This window comes from Barbus barbus (genome assembly GCF_936440315.1).
Source record: "Barbus barbus genome assembly, chromosome: 31".
Lineage (NCBI taxonomy): Eukaryota > Metazoa > Chordata > Actinopteri > Cypriniformes > Cyprinidae > Barbus > Barbus barbus.
In genome coordinates this window covers 23,014,756-23,036,280 of record NC_136759.1, presented here as the reverse complement: position 1 = coordinate 23,036,280, position 21,525 = coordinate 23,014,756, and the positions used below count along the sequence as shown (strand labels likewise).

At 36.3% G+C, this 21,525-nt stretch overlaps 1 protein-coding gene and 1 pseudogene across 2 annotated transcripts; both read left to right on the top strand.

Annotated features, from left to right (window-relative positions):
• Window positions 1-3,067: 3,067 nt before the first annotated feature.
• LOC306851264 (mitochondrial ornithine transporter 1-like) lies at window positions 3,068-11,540 on the top strand (annotated as a pseudogene). The gene is made up of 6 exons: window positions 3,068-3,116; window positions 3,326-3,584; window positions 6,951-7,089; window positions 7,727-7,901; window positions 8,090-8,247; window positions 11,419-11,540. The product of its transcript is annotated as a mitochondrial ornithine transporter 1-like (transcript).
• LOC306851263 (stomatin-like) lies at window positions 11,538-21,414 on the top strand. Its single transcript, XM_079387425.1, has 7 exons — window positions 11,538-12,919; window positions 16,126-16,229; window positions 16,313-16,385; window positions 16,525-16,607; window positions 18,666-18,869; window positions 19,690-19,824; window positions 20,616-21,414. Exons 1-7 carry the CDS (start codon window positions 12,424-12,426, stop codon window positions 20,808-20,810), a joined length of 1,290 nt encoding a protein of 429 aa, XP_079243551.1. The 5' UTR covers window positions 11,538-12,423; the 3' UTR covers window positions 20,811-21,414.
• The last annotated feature ends 111 nt before the right edge of the window (window positions 21,415-21,525 follow it).

The window sequence follows — 21,525 nt, the reverse complement described above, 5'->3', positions numbered from 1 at the left end:
AAGAGCGCTTTACTGGAACTCACGCTCATATGTCACCTGACACCGCCCACTTACGTGATTGACAAGAGCCGACAACCAATCACAGGCGCGCTTCTGAAAGCGAAACAAGCTGTGTTTTCGTCCTTTAAAAACTAGTAAACAAACTTTCACGGAGTTGGGATGTTATGAAAACACTCGCGATTTTGACCGCATGGCTTCTTGCTTCATGATATTACTTCTACAGACGCGCATATTTTTGGTTTGTTTAATAATGTTGGAACAAAATGTAACTAATCGAAAACAAAGAGAGAAAACAAAAAGAAACAGAAACAGCATCGACTTTCAACCCAGGTGTTTTCGTTGACCACAGCGGTTATTACGAATAAAGATCATTTAAATGCTACAATGTAACTGGAAATCGCTAAATGTGTGATTCTAAAAACTGTTATGAAACAATGTTTTTTATAGGCTATTATATTTATTTTAACTTTTTGTTTCTGATATGCCTCTAAATAAGGGGAACCAATGAGGACAAGACATGTATCTGTTTAATTTGGTGTATTTATTATAAATACAAAGAATACACGTATTTGCAATATATGAATTAATTTATTGTAAACAATTTATTATTATGCAATAGGCTATCAATACATGCTTGAATAATTCTAAGTTTAATTTTTAATTTATATATATATATATATATATATATTTATATATACTAGTCAACATTTGAAGTGGATCAAAACCTTTCATCAGTGTTGTCCTAAAACCTAAAGCCAAAATGTGTTCTTGTCTTAGGACAACTTTGATGAACTTTTTTGATCCACTTCAAATGTTGACTACTTTTAATACCAATAGACTATTCTGTACCTGCATAAAATGTTTGTAAAAATTCATGACCGCATATTTTTCTGTACAAGTTCAAGTTCAAGTTTATTTTTATAGCGCTTTTTACGATACAAATCGTTGCAAAGCAGCTCTACAGGAAATTAAGTTTCCACAATATATTTATATATTGCAGAACCTTAATATATTTAACTTATGGCAAAATTGGGTAATTCTGTATGTCATCTCAGATCATTTAATCATCAGAGCATACATAGTTTGGATGCTTAGATAACTGTTAAAATACTCAAGGCTATTCTGCCATCTAGTGGTTAAAATGCATAAGTGTCCCTGGTATTTTTCATGCTCGACCTTGTGTCACAATCCTGATGTTGAGTCAACAGCTTCTGCAGGATATGACAGCAACACGACCGCCTTCTCCAGAGCACATGGTTCCAGGAAGCCCCCACAAAACGAGCCCTACACACCCCTGCCCTGCGTGTGTGGCATGCACACACCTGTGGGGCTGATGGAGGAAGTGTGAGAGTAAGTACCGGCTTCAGGTGTGTTTTGCGTCAGGACCGTTTGTTCCGAGGCTCTTCAACCAAGCACAATATTGGATATAGTCTGAAGTGTCTGCTGCCAGACAGCAGTTATCCAGGAAAGGGGCGGTGAGTGCTCTGTGCGATCCTGCAGAACATATGTGAGATTGCAGTAGCTGAGTTTAAAGTTACTAAGACATTCTGATCTTGGCATGTGAATGTTGGGACATGAGGAGGTTAAGATGGTCAGTGTTGGGCTCAAAGGCACTCTTGACCCCTCAGGGGGGATTCCCTCTAAATCTGGTTTAAAGATTAAGGCTATAAATAGAGAGCTCACACATCAGATATAAATAATACCCTGTTCTTACTTAGGCACTAAACTTATGTTCTGTGAGGACATTTGTTTTATTTTTTTAATTTCTCTTTACATTTTTGTGATACTGTATGCCACTATGCATTTTGGATGTGTGGGACCAGGAGAATGCGTCTTCTTCTTGGTCTATATGTGCCATGGTATTTGCACTAGTCTTATATTAGGAGCATGTCTAGCCTTCAACCAATATACTGTAAAAATTATTTTTTTGTTGTGAAAAAACAAACACATTATTGGTAACAAGAAAATGCCTCATTCTACTTAAAACTCACATTTAGTTCAACATTTTATTTGCCATTTAACTGTCGAATTTACTAGTAATCTCCTATTTTTTTTTTAGGTGTACTGGGCACAGGTTGATACTTTTTAAAAATATGTTATGGATATAACATATCAACATCTAGCAACCGCAAGGTCTAGTGCAGGATTCCTCAAATCTTGCCCTGGAGGGCCAATGTGCTGATCAAAAACTCCCCTAACTGTAATTTTCTAAGGCTGCATCTGAAAACTAGACTGCAGCTGACTTGTTGCCTTGCTGCCTTATCAGGCAATGACTTTGCAGGCAGCGGTTTTGCACCTCACGAAACTGAATTCGGACAGGCTTCTGGGGCAGCATAACGGTTCACTGATCTACAACAAAACAGAACAAGTTTTTGTGATAACTAAATTAATATTTAGTTACAATACTGATTTATCGCTAGAAAAGTGCAAAAAGTTAGTCATTTACACACAAACTGACCACCAAATGCAGGTGCCATCTTTTTTTTTGTTCAACCATCACAGATGGAACGCACAGGATTGTGGGATATCAAAGGCAGCGAAGGATACATATATGCCGCCTTCAAAAATCGATCAGATGAAGGTTTCTCAGCTAACATGGGATTCGGATGTGCCTTGATGCCGTCCTACCTTAGAACGCATCCTCCGAAGGCAGCATTTCTGAGTTTTTGGATACAGCCTAATTATCCTGAAGACATTGATTAGCATGCTCAGGTGTGTTTGATTAGGGCTAGAGCTAAACTCTGCAGGAAAGTGAATCTCGTGGGCCGGATTTGAGGATCCCTATAGACACTTCTAGACCGGTTTTATGTGCGGCTATAAAAGATGCAATCTAAAGACATCTATCTGTCACATGTTTACATAGAAAAACAATGGCAATGCTTTCTCTGTGAATGTTCTGTGTTTTGATCGGTTGTTCTTCTTGTTTGCTGCCTTATGAAGTATTCTGTTGATTCTGTCAATTCTACATGTGTATACTATAGTAAATCCGAGTTAATCTGGGTGAATCTGAGTAAAACCTTTTGTCCAGCGTTTTACAGGAAGTGATGCAATATTGAAGAAGTTGACTATGGCTCCACATCCTGTCACTCAAGCCATCATTGATCTGTCAGCTATATATTTTAAAATCCCAATTTTTAATCAGTCATTTTGACTGTACTATAATACGATGCTACTTTAATACGATGTACTGTATTTTCGAACTGCCTGATTTGCACACATTTTGCATTATGATGAGAATTTTGTTACAGTAAGAAACAAGAAAGATCGGTTATTTAAAAACATACAGGCATGTTCTGCACTGTTTCCTCTCTTCTGTCTTTGTAAGGTGGGATTGCATGTGTGCTAAGTGGGCAGGCCTTTGATACAGCCAAGGTGAAGATGCAGACTTTCCCCGGCTTGTACAGAGGCGTTGTTCACTGCTTCCTCTCAGTCTATAAACAGGTTGGACTGCGAGGACTCTATCAGGGCACCACACCTGCCCTCATAGCCAACATTGCTGAAAACACTGTGCTCTTCATGAGCTACGGCTTCTGCCATAATGTTGTCCGCTTTGTTTCAGGGCTGGACCAAGGCACAGAACTCAGGTGAGATACTATTACAGTAAACTGCCACAAATAAGAATAAGATGTACCATCACTGAACATTAAACTCTAAGCACTAAAACTATGAAAATCTATCATAAAAATGAATTATTAGTTGTTATAATCATCATTATAACAACTAATGAATTATAAGTATGAACATCTAAACAAATAAACATAACCTATTTCTATGTATTTTTTTTTTTTGCATGAAAATTATTTATGTAATAAGTTTTTATGACCAGTTTGTGGTATAAATTCCACCATACCAAACTTTTTCCCCAGTATTATATGTATATATATATATATATATATATATATATATACACACATAAATTCATATATGTGTGTGTGTGTGTGTGTATATATATATATATATATATACATAAATTCAATATATATATATATATATATATATATACACACACATATATATATACACATATATGAATTTATGTGTGTGTGTGTGTATATATATATATATATTAGTATTTATTTTAATTTTTTTTACCAATAATCTAAGCCTTTGGGACTCAAAGGCCCCCAAAATTAAATATAAAAAATGTTATGTTGCCTTATCAAATAATAATAAAATAACAGTGGTATATATACAGTATACTGTATGTAAAATAATTGGGACACACAGTGTTTTAGTCAGACCCATTGGCGCAGGTGTATAAAATCAAGCACCTACAGTCTGCATCTACAAACTTTTGTGAAAAAAAAAAAAATTTGTGAAGAGTTTTACAGATTATCTGTAAAGTCACAGAATGGGGTTTACTGAGTGCTGAGGCACATGGTGCATAAAGGTCCAAACCTCCACTGGCATTAATATCAGCACAAAAACTGTGCAGCGGGAGCTTCATGGAATGGGTCTCTATGGACAAACAGCTGCATGCAAGCTTCACATCACCAAGTACAATGGCAAGCGTCAGCTGGAGTTGTAAAGCATGCCACCACTGGACTCTGGAGCAGTGGAAGCATGTTCTGTGACAATCATACTTCTCTGTATGGTGGATGTCAGGAGAATGTCACCTGCCTGACTGCATTGTGCCAACAGGTAAGTTTGATGGAGGAAGGACAGTGGTATGTGACTGTTGTTTTTAAAGGTAGGGCTAGCCTCCTTACTTCGAGTGAAGGGAAATCGTAATGCCTCACTCTACTAAGACATTTTGGAGAATGCTATGCTTCCAAATTTGTAGGAATAGCTGCTGGAAGGCCCTTTTCTATTACAGCATGATTGTGTCCCAGTGCACAAAGTAAGGCCCATGGGTTGGATGAGTTCAGTGTGAATGCTGACCTCAACCCCATCAAATATGTTTGGGATGAACTGGTACAGAGATTGCAAGACAGCCTTCTCATCCAACATCAATGCCTGACCTCACAAATGATCTACTAGATGAACGGACAAAACTGACCACAGAAAAACTCCAAAATCTTGAACAAAGGTTTTAGTCTGAAGAGTTTTGTTTCTCCAAAAATTTAAGAAACACTCATATATTATTGAATAACATATTCATGTACCATTGTATTTACACGGGACACGATTGTAAATTAACATTAATGAAAATCAAAATTATATTACCATAATGCCATGTCCTGATAAAAGCTGATAATTTTTTTTTTTTAAACTGTAACTTGAATGCAATGTAAGTCGCTTTGGATAAAAGCGTCTGCTAAATGCATAAATGTAAATGTGCATTAATAATATGCATGATGCAATTCAATCCTCTAGGACAGACGCTATGTCATGTGACCCACGGCCTGCGTGTTCAGAGCACCATTCTTTATTGGATAAACATTAGATGTTTATAGTCAATACAAAGGTTACAGCTTCCTTCATGTCACCTCTTAAAATACTGTGTAAAACATCATAATATTAATGGATCCCAATAATGAGATCAAATGGCAATACTATGGTACTTTAAAAAAGGCTAGCATGGTACTCATCATGGGATATTTATGAACCATGATATTTTATATATTCTATAATAGGTATTTCAAAAAATACATAAACTTTTTGTTTATGTCATATTTGTTTTGGTTTCTGTTCAGAGAATTTTATTCTGAAGTTTGTTCCGTTTCTATTGTTTCTGATAATCTTCACATGTCATTTTGAGTTGTCCTGTGTATTTATTATTGTGAGTCATTGTCTTTGGGTTATTGCAAAGCTGTTTCACTGATGTGTACCTTTTGGATTATTCCTCATCCTGAATTTCCTTCTTGTTTAACTAAGGAGCTGCAGTTAGATTCTTCTCTCAACAGTTAAGTGAATCCCCGTTCACCGTAGGCAAGGTGTATGAGAATCACGATCACCCTGCTCCCCAGACCTTGGATATTCTCCCTGAGCCCTCCCAGCCATTCATCGCACCTGCCATGGACCCCAGGCCAACACCATGCTCACCACAGACCCTAGCCTGTGGCCACGGCCACCTTGGACCTTCAGTCTAGTCTGTTCTGGAGCCAGTGCCTTTCACTCAATCCATCCCAGAGCCAGCACCTGCCACCTAGTCTATTCAGGAGCCAGAGCTTATTGGCCTACTGGGTTTAAGTCCCACCCCTAAAGCACTTCCTCCTCTGCTGGTCCCATCCACCTCTAGTGACTCACTGGTTCTGTCCAGTTATTTTTATTTTTTTGACCCTACCTCTTCCACTGTCCTGCATCATAGCCTTGATGGTTTTGCCGGGGGCCACTGGTCATCCTTCTTTGACTCTACCATGGTCCTCTTGCTCCTCCGGTTCTTCTCAGCCCGCTGGCTCCACCAGTACAATCACAGTCTCCTGATCCACCATGGTTTTTGGAGTTGTGGAATCTGAAAAGGCCCAACCCTCAGGCCTAGGCACCTCCGCCTCGGGCTTCCAATTCCCTGGCTCTTTCATGATCACCAACTCCTCAGTCTCCACTGTGGATTTCCATTCCTCAGGCTCTTCCAGGCATTTGGTGAGGGGGATACTGTCAAGTCCAGTTTGGTTTCTATTGAAGAACTCTATTTCATTCCTGTATTTCTATTGTGAACAAAAATGTGTAAAAAAAAAGTGTGACCAAAATGTTCAATATATTAATAATTATTTGTTACATCTTTACAATTTGTCCACTAATTTATAATGGTCATAATTAAGTTATTAATCTTCTTCGTTTAACAATGCAGTGTTAAATTTCATTTTCTCCAGAAAATGTAAAAATGTAGGTCGTTTTTTTTTTGTTTGGTGTTACTGTTGACTCAGAAATGGTTTTATGATTCATATGCAGTCATTCATATTACATTTGATTCAGCATGAAATGATACATGAACTATAGTAACAGTGTCAGTGTGACCTCTCCTGAAGTTCAGCAGTGTGTGTGATTATTAGATGTATTGTGTGTTTCAGTGATGTTCAGAAGGCCTGCTCAGGCTTTGCTTCTGTCTTCTCCTCTCTGGCTTTAATGCCCCACTGAACTGATTAAATGTCGGCTGCAGGCCATGCATGAAATGGAGGCGTCCGGTAAGATCGCCAGTGGACAGAAAAAGTCTGGTTATGTTTTTTAAAAATATATATTTTTTATTCAAGTTAAATAAGACTGTACAGTACAGTAATATATACAGTATGTACAGGAGAGTTATATATATATATATTTTTTTTTTGTTTGTTTTTTTTGTTTTTTATGAATCACACCAATGAGAATAATTGTTACATCAACAAGACAATGAAAAAAATGTTATAAAAAAGATCAAATTGCTTTTTAAAATAGGCACTTTGCAAGTAGCATTTTTTAATGTTTTTGACAGGCCTTGAGAATTCCCTGAATACCTCTTTTTACCAGTCATCATTTACTTACCCTCATGTGGTAAGTAAATGATACCAAACTTGTTTGCATTTTTTCTTGTGGTATTCAGAAGACAGAAATAAAGCCCACTGAAACATCTCTCAAACTTTTATTTATTTGTTTGTTTGTTGTTCCACATACAGGTTGGGAATGATATTGTGCATAAATGATGACAGAATGTAAATTTTTGGACAAATGAACCTCTTAAGGGGCTAATTTTGGTTGAAGCCATCTACTGTTCCGAAGTTCAGAGGACCTATAATGTTATTGAACTTGGACAAATATGACGTCAAAATCATAGTTGTCCTGTATTTTGCTGAAATTCCTTTATCTCTTTCAGCATGGTGTGGTCTGTTGTGAAAAATGTGTTACGGACAAACGGACTTCTGGGTTTCTATCAGGGTCTCCCCACCACTATAGTCCGTGAGGTACCTGGATACTTCTGTTTCTTGGAGGATATGAACTCAGCCGCTCAACGTTTGCCCAACACATGGGCAGAGACAAAGAGCACATAGGTCAGTCCATGGGAAGGCCACTTAAAAATCTAAATTCTGGCACAATATACTCATGTCATTGCAAAACATGTTTTGAAGAATGTCCAAGCTGCTTTTTTCCTTCATTTCATTCTTCTGTGGAAAAGAACAGCTTTGACGATTCTTCTCTATAAACAGGAAATTCTCATCTGTATCCGTGTTTCTGACAGGTGTTTTGCCCTTGATGTTCAGTGGTGGTTTTGGTGGTGCCTGTCTGTGGTTGGTTGTGTAGCCCATAGACTGAGTGAAGTCTCGCATCCAGGTTCTGTCTTTAGCAGGGAAACAGGAAGGCTTCCTCAAGACTCTATGGGGATTTTACGAAATGAGGGTTTCAAAACCTAGTGACAAATACTGTATGTAACGTCCTGTCCGTCATGGAACCTCATAAGTGATTGATAAATTTTCGACACAGGAAACTCAACTTAATAATAATAATTTGTTACATTTATATAGCGCTTTCCTGGGTACTCAAAGTGCTTTGCATAGAAGGGGGGGAATCTCCTCAACTACCATCAATGTGCAGCATTCACCTGGATGATGTGACGGCAGCCATATTGCGCCAGAACGCCCACCACACACCAGCTTATTGGTGGAGAGGAGACAGAGTGATGAAGCCAATCAGTGCATGGGGATGATTAGGAGGCCATGATGGTCAGAGGCCAATGGGGAAATTTGGCCAGGATGCCAGGGTTACACCCCTACTCTTTTTCGAAGGACATCCTGGGATTTTTAATGACCACAGAGAGTCAGGACCTCGGTTTAACGTCTCATCTGAAGGACAGTGCTTTTTACAGTATAGTGTCCCCGTCACTACACTGGGGAATTAGGACCCACACAGACTGCAGGGTGAGCACCCCCTGCTGGCCTCACTAACACCTCTTCCAACAGCAACCTAGTTTTCCCAGGAGGTCTCCCATCCAGGTACTGACCAGGCTCAACCCTGCTCAGCTTCAGTGGGCAACCAGTCTTGGCCTGCAGAGTGATATAGCTGCTAACTTATTGTTTAAATACAGTTTACCGTTACCTAGGCTTGATACCATATACCATGATACTCGGATAAGCCCAAAACTGCACAGTACACAAATATTGAGTAAAATAATCACTTTTTGCTAATGTCTTTTAAGTATCAAATGAAATATGCATTGTGAAATGCATTTTTAATCATAATTCCCATTCAAACCGAGGGACATGTGCCTCCTCAGGTTTCTGAGGATTTTGAATGCAACTTTCAAAAGACAAACAATAAATATTTTTACATTTGACAATTAAGTTCCTTGATCATTGCAGGTTTAAAATTAATATAGGAGATGGGTTATTCTCAGGAGATATTGCCACTTGTGCCGAAAAATTAATTTTTCTTATCTTTGATAAGAAAGATATGTGACATAATAGTCTGAAAATGTATATTTTTTTAATGAAAAACTTTATTGAGCTTACTTTATTCAGGAAAAAATATAGAAAGTAATCTAAATAATAAAGTGTGCATATGAGTTTGAAATTAGGTGCTGATATTTAGCCAGAAAGTAAGAAGACACCTATACCACAGAGGCATGTTTTTATTATGCTAAAATACTTTTATTTGCTAAAAAAGTACACTGAAAAAAATTAATAAATAAAACAATCTGTCAAATGACAGGCAGCAATGGCTGCCAAACAAAAACCATAAAATTAAAGTGTCCTAGTTATAAAATTTCCTACTTTAAATAAAGTGCAAATAACTTTTGTGGAAATTTTCATTTAATGTTTTACAGAAGAATACTGTTGTTGTTGTTTTTGTTGTTGTTGTTTTTTACTTTAAAATAAAATTATAAAAAATTGTCGAATGACTGCCAGCCAAACAAAAACCATAAAATTATGGTAAAATATCTTAATTAAAATGAAGTGCAAAAATTTGTACTGCAATTTTCATTAAACCCTTTATCAGGAAAAACCTGTAAAATACTGTTTTTCTGGTAAATACGTTTTTTGTTTGGCAGCCGTTCACTAAAAAAAAATGATTAATTTAATTTAATACATTTTTATAAGTGGTTGCAATCAATTTATTTTAGCTACATTTAAATAAAGAAATTTAGTTGACTAATTTTCAACATGTTTTTTATTTATTTATTTTATTTTATTTTTTTAATATAGCTAAAATAAATTGTTTGCAACCACCTACCTTAAAAAATGTAGTATCTTTTTTTTTCCGTGTTGCTGCCAGTCATTAGACCATTTTGACGGTAATAATTCAGGGCTGTAAAATATTTTTTTTCTGTAAAACATTTCATTAAAAATTCTGTAAAGGTTTTTGCACTTTATTTAAATTAGTATATTTTACTTTAATTTTGTGGTTTTTCTTTGGCAGCCATTGCTGCCAGAAATTGGATTGTTTTTTAGTTTTTTTTAAAGCTGTAAGTAATGGTGTAAGGAAATCTGTTCATTTGGTGGTGATTCACAAATTACTTTAGCCATTATTTTTGAAATTTTACATAATTTCTGTGTAATTTAAGAAAACACAAAAAATACTCTATAATTAATGCAGTGTTTCTCTGTTTAAAAAAAATACTGTAGTGTATGGTTAATAATATACTTTAAATAACAGCCAAATTGTTCAAATTACATATACAGTATTGTTAGTAATTTTACAGAGTTGCATACAATTTAAAGTGAAGAAAAAGGACAAAAAAAAAAAAAAAAAACTTTTACAGGAGTTATTTTTTTTTTAAATAGGATTTTTTTTTATTTTTTTTTACAGTGCACGGCAATACAAAATAACTTTTTTTTTTATCATAAAGAAATCTGATGCAGTTGTATAAAATGAAACTCCTTTCTCAGGGAACAGTGGCGATGCCCATTATGTCCTATATTTGTTACGTGTAGAGCTGGACAAGGAGCACGACGAGGAGAAGGAACAATTAAACAGTCTTTTTAATATACAATCCAGGAACAAATACAAGGAGTCTCAGGAAACCAACAACACGAACATGAATAACCGACAAACTAACATTCACACGCAGGAACTTATAAAGGGGTAGATAATGAGGACCGACAGGTGAACACAATGACTAATTAGACAACACGGGGAAAACTAGGTCACAAGGGAAGACACAGACATGTTACAATATTGGTGTCCTCGTGTCGTACTATATATTAAAATGAAATGTTAACTTAAATGTTTTCTTTTCTTTGGAATATCAGGCCATGCATGTTAAATAATTAGGTAAACTATACATTTTTTACTGTCTTTTTTTAATATTGCTGAAATTTTATTAGTTATTACTGCACTCTTATTCAACCTTGTTGTGTTGTGACAATGTCCCCTTTTAAAAACCATTTAAACAATTGTTTGTCCTTCTGATTTAACCCTACTGTAGAGTTAAGCCTACTGTACCCGATACAGACAAAGCTGATAATTTAAGGCCTTTTAAATTATCAACATGATCAAAACTTTGCTGAAAAACCTGTTGTACAAAATCGTTTGCATTGTCTGATAGTTTATATTCTGCCATCTTGTTTGCAGGAGTGGCGCCACTGTATTCCGGTTTGACCCCTACTATAATCCGAACATTCCCTGCCAATGGAGCTCTCTTTTTAGCCTATGAAGTCAGTCGCAAGATAATGATGCAACAGTTTGAACACTGAGTCAAGTCTTTTTAATGCCATCTAGTACATTTGGTTGCTTTTAAAACACGCCTTTAGAAGACTTCAGAAAGACAGCAACAGGACAGCACACGGATAATAAAAGAATAATATACAAATATCCAAATAGGCAATGTACAAAGCAGCAAATACACAATATATAATATAGACAACTATGTATGTACAGGTCAAGTATGTGCAAATTAGAAATGAGAAAATAAAAATAAAATAAGTGAGTGTGGTGAATGGATAATGTATTATAGTTGTGTGTTCCACATTTATTGTTGTGTTCATGAGATGATGGATTGCCTGAGGGAAGAAACTGTTCCTGTGTCTGGTCGTTCTGGTGCTCAGAGCTCTGTAGCGTCGACCAGATGGTAACAGTTCAAAGAGGGAGTGTGCTGGAAGTGAGGGGTCCAGAGTGATTTTACCAGCCCTTTTGCTCACTCTGGATGAGTACAGTTCTTGGAGAGTGGGGAGGGTTGTACCAATGATTCGCTCAGCAGTCCGGACTACCCTCCGTAGTCCTCTGAGGTCAGATTTGGTAGCTGAGCTGAACCAGACAGTTATTGAAGTGCAGAGGACGTATTCAATGATGGCAGAGTAGAACTGTTTCAGTAAGTCCTGTGGCAGGTTAAACTTCCTCAGCTGGCGAAGAAAGTACAACCTCTGCTGGGCCTTTCTGACAATGGAGTCTATGTGAATATCTCACTTCAGGTCCTGGGAGATGGTGGTGCCCAGGAATCTGAATGACTCTTCTGCAGTCACAGTGCTGTTCATGATGGTGAGTGGGGGGAGAGCAGGGGGGTTCCTCCTGAAGTCCACAATTTTCCAAGAGCAGAAGGAGTTCGTCAGTTTTGTTGGGTAGAGAGCAGAGATTCGCCAGATGGATGCTAGGCAACGCCGTTCGAAATCTGCGCTGATGAAGCTTCACGAGCGCGCCAGCGCGCTTCCCCCGCCTACGGCTCTGCCAACTACAATGTCCAGCAAAACGTCCGAAAAATCTAAATCCGGTAAAAGATATTGTGGTGTGTTCTGCCGAATGTTCAGCAGGTCATCCCTAGTAAAACTGATCGTATTTGAAAAACAAAAAACAGGAAAAACAAACAAAAACAGTACAAACACTGGAGAGCAACGCACAATAGCTGCCATCAGCGGCGCCATCTTGGTAAACAAGGACCCTTGGTTCTCAGCAGACCTCTTTCTTAGCTCTTTTTCCCTTTCTACCTCGGAAGAAACTCCCAATTACCACCGAGCCAGAATAACATCTTTTGGAGTTCATCACCCTTCAAACTCGGAAGAACTTGAAGAACTCCAACACTACCAAACCTTCAAACCATCAGAACTTTCATCCGAGACTGCATACGGACACACAAGGCAATGCAAGTATTGTACACTTAACTAAACGAAACAGAGGTTTAGTATAAGTTATATAAGTATAAATATATACTTTTATATATTTAGTATAAATATTAGTTAAAGATTAAAAACAGTTTATTTAAAAATTAAATATTTATTTATTAAATGATATATATTAAATATTATCAAATATTTGGAATTATTTACAAAGTAATACTATCAATATTAAATTATTTTTTTTATATTTTATTAATGAAAAACCTACAACTATTAACATGTTAACTATCCTTAATTATCCTTAAATAATTACAATTAAATAACCAAATAAGTCAAACTAAAAAAAAATACAGTTTTATTTTCTAACCAGGTATGTAATTTACAAAATGTATACATACAAACTTTATGAAAGAAAACGTAGATGAATGACAAAGAAAATGTAATTGTGATTTTACAAGAAACATCAAACAATGGTTTTGGCAAACTTAAACAATTTTTAATATACTGTATACATATAAAACATGTCCTAACATGTCATGGAAAATAAAACTTTAAAACTAAACAAGAAAAAAGAGAAAAAAATAATAATCCATCTTCCAATCCATGTCTGTACCTAAATAGATTTACAGAATAACCTGTAATAATGAAACAATTTAGATATATCCAGACTAGGGATGGCTCGATACCATAATTTTGGCTTCGGTACGATACCAGAATGTAGTACCTCGGTATCGATACTAAATCGATACCATAGGTGACAAATAACCAGCCTCAAAAGATGAGTGAATTAAAAAAAAATTATTATTAATAATAATAAAAACAGATTAATATGTTAATACCTTTGTATCAAACTGTAACAAAAAAACTAAAGGGAACATAGGTTACATTTTGATGTTGGAGAAAAAAAAATAGGCTAACTGCATTATAAATATATTCAAATCTTATCTTTTCAGTGCAAACGCAGTGCACATAGGAAACATAGGTTTCATTTTGAAGAAGTTTGAAGAAAAAAAAATAGCACTGAAGTTGCGCAATTGATGCAACAAATGTTGCTTTATTGTAAAGTGTTATTCTAACAGTCAAAGTAATATTCAAAATCATGTTATTATTTCTCTCTCTCAGATTGTTTTCAGATTTCAGACTCAACCAAAGAAAAAGCATTAAATATAAATCTCACTCTCTCACTTGCTTCATATTAGCGATCAGCAGCGCGTCAGAAACATTCCCTTCATATCATTGATACTAAATTTAATATAGCAAAACTCTTGCTCAATTCATATCCAATTAAAATTTGACTGTATGAAATGCAAGTGCATGTATTACGTGACCAAAACTTCATTGATTCTAGCGTGTCTCACATGCACATTTGCGCTTACTGTATTACATCTGAATGTGCGTTGATCAGATGTAAATAAAAGGTCAAATCAAATCTGAATTTATGAATGATGCACTCACCTGTCGATCTCTTAATTCTTTGAAAAGATCAGGATGAGCAAGCGACAAATGCTTAAAAAGATTTGATGTGTTCCTGTGGCAACATGATTTAGGCCTATAGCAACGCTTGCATACAGGTGCAGTAAGGCCAGTTCCTTCACCTTTGTCATCTGTTTTTTATCCAAAGTAATGCCATATTTCACTTCTACTGTTCTCTTTATTTATTAATTTTGGGTGCGCTGAGTTTCATCTGTTTGATCCATCGCGTTGTTCTGTTGTCACATTTACCGGTTGCGCAGCAATTTGAGAAGCACTGCCACCTACAGGTGCATTTTGCAACAGCAGCGTATGAAATACCGAATTGAGCAAAATTATGATATCGTACCGTTTGAAATATAATATATACCGGTATTTTTCCAGTATCGGTATACCGCGCATCCCTAATCCAGACAGATTTTGTAGGTAACTGCATACTTTATTTGCAACAATAATCCGCACAGAGGAGCAGAACTTCACCAAAAGGGGCCAAAACTACAGAAATAATATGATATTGGAATGTCAATTTATACAACACACAGGTTATATCTGGTCATATATCAGCATTTGTCATGTGCTTTAACAGCTCATATTTCTACTGCCATGTGATGGTGCAGATAGCTATGAATTATAAATGTCCCACATAAATAACATAATACATAAATATAATGTGTTAAAAAAAAAACAGGCATGGAAAACTGAACAAATAAAATATTATCAGATTTATTTTGCACCACGTTATATTCAGGTTCATCTGATATCAAATGAGTCCGAATTTTCCTCACCTCCAGTGTCACTTTACATGCAGCTGGTCTAGTGGGAAGCAGACACACCCTCATGGGAAGGTGAGCACACGATACAAGCTTCTGTTACCTGCTGTTTACAGCAACACATCTCAAGTTTGAGACAATCTTCAAAATGACCACCGTAATCAGGGTTCAAGACCGGGAGACTGAGAGTAGCAGACATATAATACAAGGTACGCCTTTGTTCAGTTCTATATCTTAAACAAAATCTGAAAAATATTGATTTGAAATGAATATTATAATTTTCAACTATAACTGTAATTATTACACAAAGGCTAAAAAATGTGAAAACGTATGTATATTTATTGTATAATAATTCCCATGGCAAAAGTTTCACCCTCAATTATACATGACTATATCGTTTATAAGGAAGATTAAGGAAGCTAAGCAAGATCGCTAGCCAACTGTAAGTCAGTAGGAGTGTCTCAGTGGTATTTGATACAGTATGTTTACCTGACATTCAGTCTAGGGTTAAAAAGAAATGTAATATCCCATTAATTAAACAATATCAACATTATCTCAGTGTCTGGTTTGCATGTATTGCAACCTTTACAAGTAAGATTTCAAAAGGCTTCTTTAATATTTAAAAAATGTTGCAATTGTACATTTAATTTTGTGGTCATTTTAGGATTTGCATATAGCAGGCAGAAAGGAGGTGCTTAAAATATGTATAATCCACTTCGGTTTATATATTTGTTTCTACGAGTAATTGCAATATAAAAATTTTATTTTGAAAACTTTCCATAATGGGTAAAAGTACTAACAGACAGTAGGTATAGCAGACAAATAAATATGGTTTTAATTATATCAGATCAATATTAAGCAGCGCAGGTGATATCTAATAGTTCTTAGAAAAAGAAAATGGGATTTGTGCCTCTTATGCTTGTAAAAACAGTCATGGGACAACAAAATGTAAGATATTCACGGAATGTTCCTGTTGGTTCCCTGTCTTTCAGATGACAAACCTGCCTCGCTGGGATGCATTGGCTGGTTCATTATCTTTATCTCCCTCATTATCACTATAGGATTGCTTCCTGTTACCATGTTTATGTGCATCAAGGTAAGATTTGCAGATTTTCCATAGAAAATGATGTAAATGATGACTGCCTGTATTTACAATGTACCTCACTGACTCACTCTTAGATTGTGAAGGAGTATGAAAGAGCCGTGATCTTTCGATTAGGTCGTATTGTGGACAAGAAACCAAAAGGACCTGGTATGACAAAGGTTCATATTGAAGCCTAGCCTACATATTTGTACAATAGAATGTTATTAATAAAGAGCATCCTGATAATAATTACTGTACTTTAAATACATAATCATCGATATTTGTGTATTATTTATACGTTATATAGGAATTTTCTTTGTGCTGCCATGTACTGATACGTTCAGGAAGGTGGACTTGAGAACGGTGACATTTGATATTCCTGCTCAAGAGGTACAAATAATATCATATTACTAATCATATAATTGTTATTATAGTATTTTTTGTGCTTGTGTAATGTTTATTAGTTTTTATATTTAGCTTTCGTATATATATATATATATATATATATATATACACAGTGGGTACGGAAAGTATTCAGACCCCCTTAAATTTTTCACTTTGTTATATTGCATATATTATATTTGCTAAAATCATTTAAGTTCATTTTTTTCCTCATTACTGTACACACAGCACCCCATATTTACAGAAAAACACAGAATTGTTGACATTTTTGCAGATTTATTAAAAAAGAAAAACTGAAATATCACATGGTCCTAAGTATTCAGACCCTTTGCTCAGTATTTAGTAGAAGCTCCCTTTTGATCTAATACAGCCATGAGTCTTTTTGGGAAAGATGCAACAAGTTTTTCACACCTGGATTTGGGGATCCTCTGCCATTCCTCCTTGCAGATCCTCTCCAGTTCTGTCAGGTTGGATGGTAAACATTGGTGGACAGCCATTTTTAGGTCTCTCCAGAGATGCTCAATTGGGTTTAAGTCAGGGCTCTGGCTGGGCCATTCAAGAACAGTCACGGAGTTGTTGTGAAGCCACTCCTTCGTTATTTTAGCTGTGTGCTTGGGGTCATTGTCTTGTTGGAAGGTAAACCTTCGGCCCAGTCTGAGGTCCTGAGCACTCTGGAGAAGGTTTTCGTCCTGGATATCCCTGTACTTGGCCGCATTCATCTTTCCCTCGATTGCAACCAATCGTCCTGTCCCTGCAGCTGAAAAACACCCCCACAGCATGATGCTGCCACCACCATGCTTCACTGTTGGGACTGTATTGGGCAGGTGATGAGCAGTGCCTGGTTTTCTCCACACATACCGCTTAGAATTAAGGCCAAAAAGTTCTATCTTGGTCTCATCAGACCAGAGAATCTTCAGGTGTTTTTTAGCAAACTCCATGCGGGCTTTCATGTGTCTTGCACTGAGGAGAGGCTTCCGTCGGGCCACTCTGCCATAAAGCCCTGACTGGTGGAGGGCTGCAGTGATGGTTGACTTTCTACAACTTTCTCCCATCTCCCGACTGCATCTCTGGAGCTCAGCCACAGTGATCTTTGGGTTCTTCTTTACCCCTCTCTCACCAAGGCTCTTCTCCCCCGATAGCTCAGTTTGGCCGGACGGCCAGCTCTAAGAAGGATTCTGGTCGTCCCAAACGTCATCCATATAAGGATTATGGATGCCACTGTGCTCTTAGGAACCTTAAGTGCAGCAGAATTTTTTTTGTAACCTTGGCCAGATCTGTGCCTTGCCACAATTCTGTCTCTGAGCTCTTCAGGCAGTTCCTTTGACCTCATGATTCTCATTTGCTCTGACATGCACTGTGAGCTGTAAGGTCTTATATAGACAGGTGTGTGGCTTTCCTAATCAAGTCCAGTCAGTATAATCAAACACAGCTGGACTCAAATGAAGGTGTAGAACCATCTCAAGGATGATCCAAAGAAATGGACAGCACCTGAGTTAAATATAGGAGTGTCACAGCAAAGGGTCTGAATACTTAGGACCATGTGATATTTAAGTTTTTCTTTTTTAATAAATCTGCAAAAATGTCAACAATTCTGTGTTTTTCTGTCAATATGGGGTGCTGTGTGTACATTAATGAGGAAAAAAAATGAACAAATGATTTTAGCAAATGCCTGCAATATAACAAAAATAAAAAAATTTAAGGGGGGTCTGAATACTTTCCGTACCCACTGTATACATACATATATACATGTGTGTGTGTGTGTGTGTGTGTGTGATTAAATATATTAACTATTTTACATTTTCAGTAATGTTTCTTAAGTTTAAGTTTTTAATCTAATAATTATATTTTATTTTTGCTTTATTTTAATGAACAAAAAAGTTACTTTTTTTTTTAGTTTTCATAGTTAACAGAGAGAAACTTATAACTGAGATAAATAAAAGTGTCATACCAATAGAACGTTAAATAAACTAGATCTGAATACCTAATTTAAAGATTTGGATCATTGTATTTAAAGATAAGCATCTATTTGTGTTTATGTGAGAACAGTTCCTGACGAAGGACTCCGTGACCGTGAGTGTGGACGGTGTGGTCTACTTTCGTGTCTTTGACCCGATCTGCTCCGTGGCCAACGTGTCCAATGCAGACCACGCAACACAGCTGTTGGCACAGACCACTCTGCGAAATGTCCTGGGCACAAAGAGCTTGTCAGAGCTGCTGTCTGACAGAGAGGGCATCTCATACAACATGCAGGTACATGAACTCTCAGAGCAGCATTACAGAGGCACCATAACGATTCCAAAGGCCCCTGAACAGAGAGGGCACCCCAATGGGGAAATAAATGAAAGAATGAATACATAAATATACAGTATTGTGACAGTATGACAATAACTAAAGGAAATACATTTTAAATTTATATTATAATTACATTTTTATTATTAAAATATATATTATTGTATTTGTTTCTATTTATGTTCCTATTATTACCGTTATTTATTTTAAATTTCTGCAAGTTTGGGCCTCCACAGAACGCAGCTCCTTTCCATACAATGACAGTTCACACTGACCAAACTGATTAACTTTCAAAGGGATGTTCAACATATCACAAAGCAGTCCATTGAATTTGTGCATAATATTACAAACATTTAAAAAGTTATAGAATTGGCTATAATATAAACTTTCATTATGTTCTTCACAACATAATCGCTCATTAAAAAAAATCCCCTCCAGTGAGCTCACAAACTGCTGCAAATGGATCACTGAACCTAATCATTTCATAATTTTGGTATGTCCCTTATCCAAAGTTATTTTACACTCTTAAAAATAAAGGTGCTTAAAAGGTTTTTCAGAGCGATGCCATAGAAGAGCCATTTTTGGTTCCACAAAGAACCATCTCTTCCTTACCCTTTTATAATCTGAAGAACCTTTTTTCACCACAAAGAACCTTTTGTGAAACAGAAGTGTTAAAGGTTCTTAATGGAACCTTTATTTTAAAGCCAGGGATCTGCCCACAAGAAGGGTATATCATATTTACAGATCCTGACAGCTTTGTATCATATCATCATGCTGACAGAATGCCTTGGATGAGGCCACGAGCGTGTGGGGCATTAAAGTGGAGCGAGTGGAGATAAAAGATGTTAAACTGCCCCTCCAGCTCCAGAGGGCCATGGCTGCAGAAGCTGAAGCAACTCGAGAAGCCCGTGCAAAGGTGAGACCATCGCAACAAAATCGAATGCAGACATTCATGTACTAGTATTTAATTATGAAAGTCAGTACAACCCAAATAATGGACCCAACATTGAACTGAGGTTGCACAAATATCACATGCAAACAGACATCACAAAAGAGTGCACTCATAGTGAATATATAGTTTCAACAACACATGGCATCAGTGCTGACTTGCTGCAGTGCATTGTCTAAGCAAATACATATAATCATATATATAATCCATATATACATATGTATAAAATCCAAGATTTTCCAAAAACTCTCACAGCCAACTAACTAGAAGTGTTTTATTTATTTATTATTTTTTTCTGAATTCATGTGTTTTTTGTTCTTCTGAATTTATAAACCAGTGGTGCCATACTAGCTAAATTCTGCTGAGTGATACATTAAGCAAATTTGCAGCCTTGTTACCCATTATGGCATACGTTTTAATAATTGTATTATTATTATTAGATAGATTATTAATTATTATTAGATTTTCATTATAAAAATCATTTTTAAACCCCCTTATATACTGCAATATTTTTATATGGGATTTTTTAATTAAAAAATTCACACTTCCCACAAGTAAATGTTTTATTTGGAATGAGACTCCCTAAAGCAATGCTCTACAGGTCTTCTAAGCTCATTTGGAGAAAATCAGTGATTACAGCCCTACAGTTTAATATTATAGCTGAGCTAAATATGGAGGAATACATTATGTGCAAATCCACATCAAGCACAACATACGAGTTGTAAGCGACTCAAGTGTATTATTGTGTCTCTGTGTAGGTGATTGCAGCTGAAGGTGAGATGAACGCCTCACGGGCACTGAAGGAAGCGTCTCTGGTGATCTCTGAGTCACCATCAGCTCTGCAGCTGCGATACCTCCAGACGCTAAGCACCATCGCAACAGAAAGAAACTCCACCATTATCTTCCCCTTGCCTATTGATATAATTCAGCATTTCATATCCAAAAAGAATTAATGATTTGGAGATTTCCAAGATTCTAGTCTTCTCAGAAAGTTGTAATATGATGTTTTTTTTCAATTCAATGCAGCCTTTGCAAGGAATAGTTCACCCAAGAATTAAAATATGATGAAAATTGACTCTTTCTTTCTTCATCGGAACAGATTTGGAGAAATTTAGCATTGCATCACTTGTTCACCAAAATATCCTCTCCAGTGAATGGGTGCCGTCAGAATGAGAGTCCAAACAGCTGATAAAAACATCACAATAATGCACAAGTAATCCACACCACTCCAGTCCATCAATATTATGATGTGAAAAGCTGCATGTTTGTAAGAAACAAATCCTTATACTTAAAACGTCTTGAGGGATTCATAGATTTCTCCAAATCTGTTCTAATGAAGAAACAAACTCTTTGAAATCTTGGATGGCCTGAGGCAGGGCCAAAACTGGGGAATGTGGGGAGTCAATTTCAGCAAATTGTCATTTGTGGGTGAACAATTTTTTAATAACCAAATAGTGAAACGCTTTCTCGGGTATTAATTAATGTAGTATAATAGCATTATTATACATATATATCGTATCTTAGCAATAATAATATATTTTATTTTGCCAGACTCTTGAAAACTGAAAATACTAATAATAAAAATATATATTCTCTCAAAAGTTATACTTCTTTCTAAATGAGTTGAAAGTCAGCTCTAAGAAACAGAATGCTTTTACATTTTCTTTT